Source organism: Salvelinus fontinalis, chromosome 27, assembly GCF_029448725.1.
Source record: "Salvelinus fontinalis isolate EN_2023a chromosome 27, ASM2944872v1, whole genome shotgun sequence".
NCBI lineage: Eukaryota > Metazoa > Chordata > Actinopteri > Salmoniformes > Salmonidae > Salvelinus > Salvelinus fontinalis.
Window position 1 is genome coordinate 33,425,051 of NC_074691.1, and position 10,516 is coordinate 33,435,566.

Sequence of the window (10,516 nt, forward strand, 5' to 3'; positions counted from 1 at the left end):
ACAATGCCATGTGATATCACACCCACAGACACAATGACATATGATACCACACCTACAGACACAATGACATGTGATATCACACCCACAGACACAATGACATATGATACCACACCTACAGACACAATGACGTATGATACCACACCTACAGACACAATGACGTATGATACCACACCTACAGACACAATGACGTATGATACCACACCTACAGACACAATGACGTATGATACCACACCTACAGACACAATGACATATGATACCACACCTACAGACACAATGACACCACACCTACAGACACAATGACGTATGATACCACACCTACAGACACAATGACATATGATACCACACCTACAGACACAATGACACCACACCTACAGACACAATGACGTATGATACCACACCTACAGACACAATGACATATGATACCACACCTACAGACACAATGACGTATGATACCACACCTACAGACACAATGACATATGATACCACACCTACAGACACAATGACACCACACCTACAGACACAACGACGTATGATACCACACCTACAGACACAATGCCATATGATACCACACCTACAGACACAATGACATATGATACCACACCTACAGACACAATGACGTATGATACCACACCTACAGACACAATGACGTATGACACCACACCTACAGACACAATGACATGTGATACCACACCTACAGACACAATGACATATGATACCACACCTAGACACAATGCCATGTGATATCACACCTACAGACACAATGACATATGATACCACACCTACAGACACAATGACGTATGATACCACACCTACAGACACAATGACATATGATACCACACCTACAGACACAACGACATGTGATACCACACCTACAGACACAATGACGTATGATACCACACCTACAGACACAATGACGTATGATACCACACCTACAGACACAATGACGTATGATACCACACCTACAGACACAATGACGTATGATACCACACCTACAGACACAATGACACCACACCTACAGACACAATGACATATGATACCACACCTACAGACAGAACGACAACGAATATTCTGACCTATGGCCTTACCTTCTCCTTCTCCATGGCAACGAGAGAGATAGCCAATCCCATCCTAAAAGAAGAAGACAGAATTGAGTTTTTGTAGATGTGGTTTTCCCTGACAGATGAAACCTAATTCAGGACTAAAAGCATCATTAACACAGATTCTCTGATACGCATCTAGATATTACTGACCTCTCTGTTCTCTCTCTCTCCACCAGACTAGATATTACTGATCTCTCTGTTCTCTCTCTCTCCACCAGACTAGATATTACTGATCTCTCTGTTCTCTCTCTCTCCACCAGACTAGATATTACTGACCTCTCTGTTCTCTCTCCACCAGACTAGATATTACTGACCTCTCTGTTCTCTCTCTCTCTCACCAGACTAGATATTACTGACCTCTCTGTCTCTCTCCTCTCTCCACCAGACTAGATATTACTGACCTCTCTGTTCTCTCTCTCCACCAGACTAGATATTACTGACCAGCTCTGTTCTCTCTCCACCAGACTAGATATTACTGACCTCTCTGTTCTCTCTCTCCACCAGACTAGATATTACTGACCTCTCTGTTCTCTCTCTCTCCACCAGACTAGATATTACTGACCTCTCTGTTCTCTCTCTCTCCACCAGACTAGATATTACTGACCTCTCTGTTCTCTCTCCACCAGACTAGATATTACTGACCTCTCTGTTCTCTCTCTCTCCACCAGACTAGATATTACTGACCTCTCTGTTCTCTCTCCACCAGACTAGATATTACTGACCTCTCTGTTCTCTCTCTCTCCACCAGACTAGATATTACTGATCTCTCTGTTCTCTCTCTCTCCACCAGACTAGATATTACTGACCTCTCTGTTCTCTCTCTCCACCAGACTAGATATTACTGACCTCTCTGTTCTCTCTCCACCAGACTAGATATTACTGACCTCTCTGTTCTCTCTCCACCAGACTAGATATTACTGACCTCTCTGTTCTCTCTCTCTCCACCAGACTAGATATTACTGACCTCTGTTCTCTCTCTCTCCACCAGACTAAATATTACTGACCTCTCTGTTCTCTCTCTCTCCACCAGACTAGATATTACTGACCTCTCTGTTCTCTCTCTCTCCACCAGACTAGATATTACTGATCTCTCTGTTCTCTCTCTCCACCAGACTAGATATTACTGACCTCTCTGTTCTCTCTCTCTCCACCAGACTAGATATTACTGACCTCTCTGTTCTCTCTCCACCAGACTAGATATTACTGACCTCTCTGTTCTCTCTCTCTCCACCAGACTAGATATTACTGACCTCTCTGTTCTCTCTCCACCAGACTAGATATTACTGACCTCTCTGTTCTCTCTCTCCACCAGACTAGATATTACTGACCTCTCTGTTCTCTCTCTCCACCAGACTAGATATTACTGACCTCTCTGTTCTCTCTCCACCAGACTAGATATTACTGACCTCTCTGTTCTCTCTCTCTCCACCAGACTAGATATTACTGACCTCTCTGTTCTCTCTCTCTCCACCAGACTAGATATTACTGACCTCTCTGTTCTCTCTCTCTCCACCAGACTAGATATTACTGACCTCTCTGTTCTCTCTCTCTCCACCAGACTAGATATTACTGACCTCTCTGTTCTCTCTCTCCACCAGACTAGATATTACTGACCTCTCTGTTCTCTCTCTCCACCAGACTAGATATTACTGACCTCTCTGTTCTCTCTCTCTCCACCAGACTAGATATTACTGACCTCTCTGTTCTCTCTCTCTCCACCAGACTAGATATTACTGACCTCTGTTCTCTCTCCACCAGACTAGATATTACTGACCTCTCTGTTCTCTCTCCACCAGACTAGATATTACTGACCTCTCTGTTCTCTCTCTCCACCAGACTAGATATTACTGACCTCTCTGTTCTCTCTCTCCACCAGACTAGATATTACTGATCTCTCTGTTCTCTCTCTCTCCACCAGACTAGATATTACTGACCTCTCTGTTCTCTCTCTCCACCAGACTAGATATTACTGACCTCTCTGTTCTCTCTCCACCAGACTAGATATTACTGACCTCTCTGTTCTCTCTCTCCACCAGACTAGATATTACTGACCTCTCTGTTCTCTCTCTCCACCAGACTAGATATTACTGACCTCTCTGTTCTCTCTCCACCAGACTAGATATTACTGACCTCTCTGTTCTCTCTCTCTCCACCAGAAGACTAGATATTACTGACCTCTCTGTTCTCTCTCTCCACCAGACTAGATATTACTGACCTCTCTGTTCTCTCTCTCCACCAGACTAGATATTACTGACCTCCTCTGTTCTCATCTCCTCTCCACCAGACTAGATATTACTGACCTCTCTGTTCTCTCTCTCTCCACCAGACTAGATATTACTGACCTCTCCTGTTCTCTCTCTCCACCAGACTAGATATTACTGACCTCTCTGTTCTCTCTCTCCACCAGACTAGATATTACTGATCTCTCTGTTCTCTCTCTCTCCACCAGACTAGATATTACTGACCTCTCTGTTCTCTCTCTCTCCACCAGACTAGATATTACTGACCTCTCTGTTCTCTCTCTCTCCACCAGACTAGATATTACTGACCTCTCTGTTCTCTCTCTCTCCACCAGACTAGATATTACTGACCTCTCTGTTCTCTCTCCACCAGACTAGATATTACTGACCTCTCTGTTCTCTCTCTCTCCACCAGACTAGATATTACTGACCTCTCTGTTCTCTCCACCAGACTAGATATTACTGACCTCTCTGTTCTCTCTCTCCACCAGACTAGATATTACTGACCTCTCTGTTCTCTCTCTCTCCACCAGACTAGATATTACTGACCTCTCTGTTCTCTCTCTCCACCAGACTAGATATTACTCACCTCTCTGTTCTCTCTCTCCACCAGACTAGATATTACTGACCTCTCTGTTCTCTCTCTCTCCACCAGACTAGACATTACTCACCTCTCTGCTCTCCCCACTCTGCCGATGCGATGGACATAGTTCTGCTTCTCATCTGGCAGAGTCACGTTGATCACTGGAACACATTGATCAGAGTCAAAATGAATTAAAAAGCAACAGGATGACCTGAAAAAGGAGGTTCCATCTGTGTTGTTTCTTTGTTAACATGGTGTGTGTGTCTCACCGTAGGGGACGCCGTGGATATCGATGCCCCTGGCCGCCACGTCTGTACAGATCAAGAACTTCACTTCCTGTTTCTGTAAGGAGATACAGGAAGTCAATATCATATTTGCTAACGCTGTAGCTGAAAACAGAATAGAAAATAAAAGCGTAGAGTAGAATAGTGTTATTTTTCCTGTGAGAGACGTTTATGTGGATCGGCTGAGGGGGTCCTCCGTCCAACCATCCCTCTCTAATCATGTCGACTTCCCACATGGCCCATATTCCCCGGGGCCCCCCGCTCCAGAGTAGTGCCCCCGGGGCCCCCCGCTCCAGAGTAGTGCCCCAGAGGGCCCCCCGCTCCAGAGTAGTGCCCCAGAGGCCCCCCCGCTCCAGAGTAGTGCCCCCGGGGCCCCCCTGCTCCAGAGTAGTGCCCCAGAGGCCCCCCCGCTCCAGAGTAGTGCCCCAGAGGCCCCCCGCTCCAGAGTAGTGCCCCAGAGGCCCCCGCTCCAGAGTAGTGCCCCAGAGGCCCCCCGCTCCAGAGTAGTGCCCCAGAGGCCCCCCGCTCCAGAGTAGTGCCCCAGAGGCCCCCCGCTCCAGAGTAGTGCTCCAGAGGCCCCCCGCTCCAGAGTAATGCCCCAGAGGCCCCACCGCTCCAGAGTAGTGCCCCAGAGGCCCCCCCGCTCCAGAGTAGTGCCACAGAGCCAGAGGCCCCCCCGCTCCAGAGTAGTGCCCAGAGGCCCCCCCGCTCCAGAGTAGTGCCCCAGAGGCCCCCCCGCTCCAGAGTAGTGCCACAGAGCCAGAGGCCCCCCCGCTCCAGAGTAGTGCCCAGAGGCCCCCCCGCTCCAGAGTAGTGCCCAGAGGGCCCCCCGCTCCAGAGTAGTGCCCAGAGGGCCCCCCGCTCCAGAGTAATGCCCAGAGGGCCCCCCGCTCCAGAGTAATGCCCAGAGGGCCCCCCGCTCCAGAGTAATGCCCAGAGGGCCCCCCGCTCCAGAGTAGTGCCCAGAGGGCCCCCCGCTCCAGAGTAGTGCCCAGAGGCCCCCCCGCTCCAGAGTAGTGCCCAGAGGCCCCCGTTCCAGAGTAGTGCCCCAGAGGCCCCCCCGCTCCAGAGTAGTGCCCCAGAGGCCCCCCCGCTCCAGAGTAGGTGCCCCAGAAGGCCCCCGCTCCAGAGTAGTGCCCCCATGAGGCCCCCCGCTCCAGAGTAGTGCCCCAGAGGCCCCCCGCTCCAGAGTAGTGCCCCAGAGGCCCCCCGCTCCAGAGTAGTGCCCCAGAGGCCCCCCGCTCCAGAGTAGTGCCCCAGAGGCCCCCCGTTCCAGAGTAGTGCCCCAGAGGCCCCCCGTTCCAGAGTAGTGCCCCAGAGGCCCCCCGTTCCAGAGTAGTGCGTAAGTCAGTGTGTAAGTGCCATCATATCCTGCCAGTGTGTAAGTGACATCATATCCCGTCAGTGTGTAAGTGCCGTCATATCCCGCCAGTGTGTAAGTGACGTCATATCCCGTCAGTGTGTAAGTGACGTCATATCCCGTCAGTGTGTAAGTGACGTCATATCCCGCCAGTGTGTAAGTGACGTCATATCCCGCCAGTGTGTAAGTGACGTCATATCCCGCCAGTGTGTAAGTGACGTCATATCCCGCCAGTGTGTAAGTGACGTCATATCCCGCCAGTGTGTAAGTGACGTCATATCCCGCCAGTGTGTAAGTGACGTCATATCCCGCCAGTGTGTAAGTGACGTCATATCCCGCCAGTGGTTAAGTGACGTCATATCCTGTCAGTGGTTAAGTGACGTCATATCCTGTCAGTGGTTAAGTGACGTCATATCCTGTCAGTGGTTAAGTGACGTCATATCCTGTCAGTGGTTAAGTGACGCTGCTGACCTTGAATCGGTCCAGATTGGTCTTGCGTTCGTTGGGCTTCCGGTCACCATGGAGACAGACACAGGAAAGCTGGTGGCCTTTTTTATCAGGACCTAATGGAGGGAGAGGACATGATATAACACACCTCCATGTTGTAGTATTTATATAGTACAGTAGTAATATAACACACCTCCATGTTGTAGTATTTATATAGTACAGTAGTAATATAACACACCTCCATGTTGTAGTATTTATATAGTACAGTAGTAATATAACACACCTCCATGTTGTAGTATTTATATAGTACAGTAGTAATATAACACACCTCCATGTTGTAGTATTTATATAGTACAGTAGTAATATAACACACCTCCATGTTGTAAGTATTTATATAGTACAGTAGTAATATAACACACCTCCATGTTGTAGTATTTATAATAGTACAGTAGTAATATAACACACCTCCATGTTGTAGTATTTATATAGTACAGTAGTAATATAACACACCTCCATGTTGTAGTATTTATATAGTACAGTAGTAATATAACACACCTCCATGTTGTAGTATTTATATAGTACAGTAGTAATATAACACACCTCCATGTTGTAGTATTTATATAGTACAGTAGTAATATAACACACCTCCATGTTGTAGTATTTATATAGTACAGTAGTAATATAACACACCTCCATGTTGTAGTATTTATATAGTACAGTAGTAATAACACCTCACTGTACTATGAAGTACTGCTCCATGTTGTAGTATTGTAGTATTTATGTAGTACAGTAATAATATAACACGCCTTCTCCCTGTACTATAAAGTATTGCTCCATGTTGTAGTAGTATTGTAGTATTTATATAGTACAGTAATATAACTCACCTCCTCCCTGTACTATGAAGTATTACTCCATGTTGTAGTAGTATTGTAGTATTTATATAGTACAGTAATATAACTCACCTCCTCCCTGTACTATGAAGTATTGCTCCATGTTTTAGTAGTATTGTAGTATTTATGTAGTACAGTAGTAATATAACACACCTCCTCCCTGTACTATGAAGTATTACTCCATGTTGTAGTAGTATTTACGTAGTACAGTAGTAATATTCTAACTCACCTCCTCCCTGTACTATGAAGTATCGCTCCATGTTGTAGTAGTATTGTAGTATTTATATAGTACAGTAGTAATATTCTAACTCACCTCCTCCCTGTACTATGAAGTATTGCTCCATGTTGTAGTATTTATATAGTAAAGTAGTAATATTCTAACTCACCTCCTCCCTGTACTATGAAGTATTGCTCCATGTTGTAGTAGTATTGTAGTATTTATATAGTACAGTAGTAATATAACTCACCTCCTCCCTGTACTATGAAGTATTACTCCGTGTTGTAGTAGTATTGTAGTATTTATGTAGTACAGTAGTAATATAACTCACCTCCTCCCTGTACTATGAAGTATTGCTCCATGTTGTAGTAGTATTGTAGTATTTATATAGTACAGTAGTAATATTCTAACTCACCTCCTCCCTGTACTATGAAGTAATGCTCCATGTTGTAGTAGTAGTGTAGTATTATATAGTACAGTAGTAATATAACTCACCTCCTCCCTGTACTATAAAGTATTGCTCCATGTTGTAGTAGTATTGTAGTATTTATGTAGTACAGTAATATAACTCACCTCCTCCCTGTACTAGGAAGTACTGCTCCATGTTGTAGTAATAGTGTAGTATTTATATAGTACAGTAGTAATATAACTCACCTCCTCCCTGTACTATGAAGTATTGCTCCATGTTGTAGTAGTATTGTAGTATTTATATAGTACAGTAGTAATATAACTCACCTCCTCCCTGTACTATGAAGTACTGCTCCATGTTGTAGTAGTATTGTAGTATTTATATAGTACAGTAGTAATATAACACCTCCCTGTACTATGAAGTACTGCTCCATGTTGTAGTAGTATTTATGTAGTACAGTAATATAACTCACCTCCTCCCTGTACTATGAAGTATTGCTCCATGTTGTAGTAGTATTGTAGTATTTATATAGTACAGTAGTAATATAACTCACCTCCTCCCTGTACTATGAAGTACTGCTCCATGTTGTAGTAGTATTGTAGTATTTATGTAGTACAGTAATATAAATCACCTCCTCCCTGTACTATGAAGTATTGCTCCATGTTGTAGTAGTATTGTAGTATTTATGTAGTACAGTAATATAACTCACCTCCTCCCTGTACTATGAAGTATTGCTCCATGTTGTAGTAGTATTGTAGTATTTATGTAGTACAGTAGTAATATAACTCACCTCCTCCCTGTACTATGAAGTATTGCTCCATGTTGTAGTAGTATTGTAGTATTTATATAGTACAGTAGTAATATAACTCACCTCCTCCCTGTACTATGAAGTATTGCTCCATGTTGTAGTAGTATTGTAGTATTTATGTAGTACAGTAGTAATATAACTCACCTCCTCCCTGTACTATGAAGTATTGCTCCATGTTGTAGTAGTATTGTAGTATTTATGTAGTACAGTAATATAACTCACCTCCTCCCTGTACTATGAAGTATTGCTCCATGTTGTAGTAGTATTGTAGTATTTATATAGTACAGTAGTAATATAACTCACCTCCTCCCTGTACTATGAAGTACTGCTCCATGTTGTAGTAGTATTGTAGTATTTATATAGTACAGTAGTAATATAACTCACCTCCTCCCTGTACTATGAAGTACTGCTCCATGTTGTAGTAGTATTGTAGTATTTATATAGTACAGTAGTAATATAACTCACCTCCTCCCTGTACTATGAAGTACTGCTCCATGTTGTAGTAGTATTGTAGTATTTATATAGTACAGTAATATAACTCACCTCCTCCCTGTACTATGAAGTACTGCTCCATGTTGTAGTAGTACAGTAGTAATATAACTCACCTCCTCCCTGTACTATGAAGCATTGCTCCATGTTGTAGTAGTATTGTAGTATTTATGTAGTACAGTAATATAACTCACCTCCTCCCTGTACTATGAAGTACTGCTCCATGTTGTAGTAGTATTGTAGTATTTATATAGTACAGTAGTAATATAACTCACCTCCTCCCTGTACTATGAAGTACTGCTCCATGTTGTAGTAGTATTGTAGTATTTATGTAGTACAGTAATATAACTCACCTCCTCCCTGTACTATGAAGTACTGCTCCATGTTGTAGTAGTATTGTAGTATTTATATAGTACAGTAGTAATATAACTCACCTCCTCCCTGTACTATGAAGTACTGCTCCATGTTGTAGTAGTATTGTAGTATTTATATAGTACAGTAGTAATATAACTCACCTCCTCCCTGTACTATGAAGTACTGCTCCATGTTGTAGTAGTATTGTAGTATTTATGTAGTACAGTAGTAATATAACTCACCTCCTCCCTGTACTATGAAGTATTGCTCCATGTTGTCACAGTCGATCTTGGTCCGACAGAAGATGATGGCCTGATCCATGTTGTGTTCCTTGATGGCTCTGATGGTGTACTCCCCCTTCAAGATCTTGATGGCCTCAGACCACATCTCTACACACACACACACACACACACACACACACACACACACACACACACACACACACGGTAACAGGTCAGACCATAACCTTACGCTAGACAACAGGACATTACAATGTAACATCAGGGCTCCAACTGCCCCCCCCCCCCCCCCTACATCAGAGTTCCCCAACTGCCCCCCCCCCCCCCCACATCAGAGTTCCCCAACTGCCCCCCCCCCCCCCCACATCAGAGCTCCCCAACTGCCCCCCCCTACATCTGAGCTACCCAACTGCCCCCCCCCACATCAGAGCTACCCAACTGCCCCCCCCCCCTACATCAGAGCTCCCCAACTGCCCCCCCCCCCCACATCAGAGCTCCCCAACTGCCCCCCCCCCCCCCTCCATCAGAGCTCCCCAACTGCCCCCCCCCCCCTCCCCATCAGAGCTCCCCAACTGCCCCCCCCCCCTACGTCAGAGCTCCAGGTGATTTTAATGTAGATGAAGTTTCCCCACATAAGAGAGATATGTGACTGGAATGTTATCAAGGTTTTAGTCAAATATTACATCTGTTTGGGCTTCTTGTGGTCAATTTACAGTCAGTCCCCCGACCCATCCACGCGGCCGTCTGATTCGAGGTGATCCCTGCCCTGTACAGTGCCCTACTTTGACCAGGGTCCCTATATAGTGCCCTACTTTGACCAGGGTCCCTATATAGTGCACTACTTTGAGCAGGGTCCCTATATAGTGCACTACTTAGACCAGGGTCCCTATATAGTGCACTACTTTAACCAGGGTCCCTATATAGTGCACTACTTTGAGCAGGGTCCCTATATAGTGCACTACTTTGAGCAGGGTCCCTATATAGTGCACTACTTTAACCAGGGTCCCTATATAGTGCACTACTTTGACCAGGGTCCCTATATAGTGCACTACTTTGAGCAGGGTACTTTTGTGCCATTTGGGAAGCAGCCTTTATG

General features: G+C 45.1%; 1 protein-coding gene and 1 long non-coding RNA gene across 30 annotated transcripts in view; both read right to left on the reverse strand.

Moving 5' to 3' along the window:
- The window catches only part of LOC129825480 (ATP-dependent RNA helicase DDX1-like), a 13,673-nt gene extending 4,081 nt beyond the window's left edge, over window positions 1–9,592 (reverse strand). For 2 of the 4 annotated variants that reach the window (XM_055885612.1, XM_055885611.1), the window contains exons 1-5: window positions 9,424–9,591; window positions 6,039–6,130; window positions 4,193–4,265; window positions 4,012–4,084; window positions 1,086–1,128 (exon numbers count right to left, since the gene is read on the reverse strand). In XM_055885612.1, coding sequence (XP_055741587.1) covers window positions 1,086–1,128; window positions 4,012–4,084; window positions 4,193–4,265; window positions 6,039–6,130; window positions 9,424–9,568 — 426 coding nt within the window. In that variant the 5' untranslated portion in view covers window positions 9,569–9,591. Of the gene's footprint in view, window positions 1–1,085; window positions 1,129–4,011; window positions 4,085–4,192; window positions 4,266–6,038; window positions 6,131–6,976; window positions 7,023–9,423 lie in introns of those variants that run through there. The other 2 variants (XM_055885613.1, XM_055885614.1) reach the window with 2 other exon arrangements.
- Window positions 1,189–4,005, reverse strand: LOC129825483 (uncharacterized). Of its 26 annotated transcripts, XR_008754889.1 has the most exons (6): window positions 3,808–4,005; window positions 3,692–3,771; window positions 3,276–3,355; window positions 3,193–3,230; window positions 1,502–3,112; window positions 1,189–1,414 (listed from the first exon to the last, which is right to left on the reverse strand). It is a non-coding gene; the product is annotated as an uncharacterized LOC129825483 (long non-coding RNA). The 26 variants fall into 26 exon arrangements; XR_008754888.1 differs by lacking the exon at window positions 3,276–3,355 and having other exon boundaries at window positions 1,191–1,414; window positions 1,502–2,350; window positions 2,389–3,230; XR_008754886.1 differs by lacking the exon at window positions 3,276–3,355 and having other exon boundaries at window positions 1,192–1,414; window positions 1,502–2,912; window positions 3,075–3,230.
- Window positions 9,593–10,516: the final 924 nt, after the last annotated feature.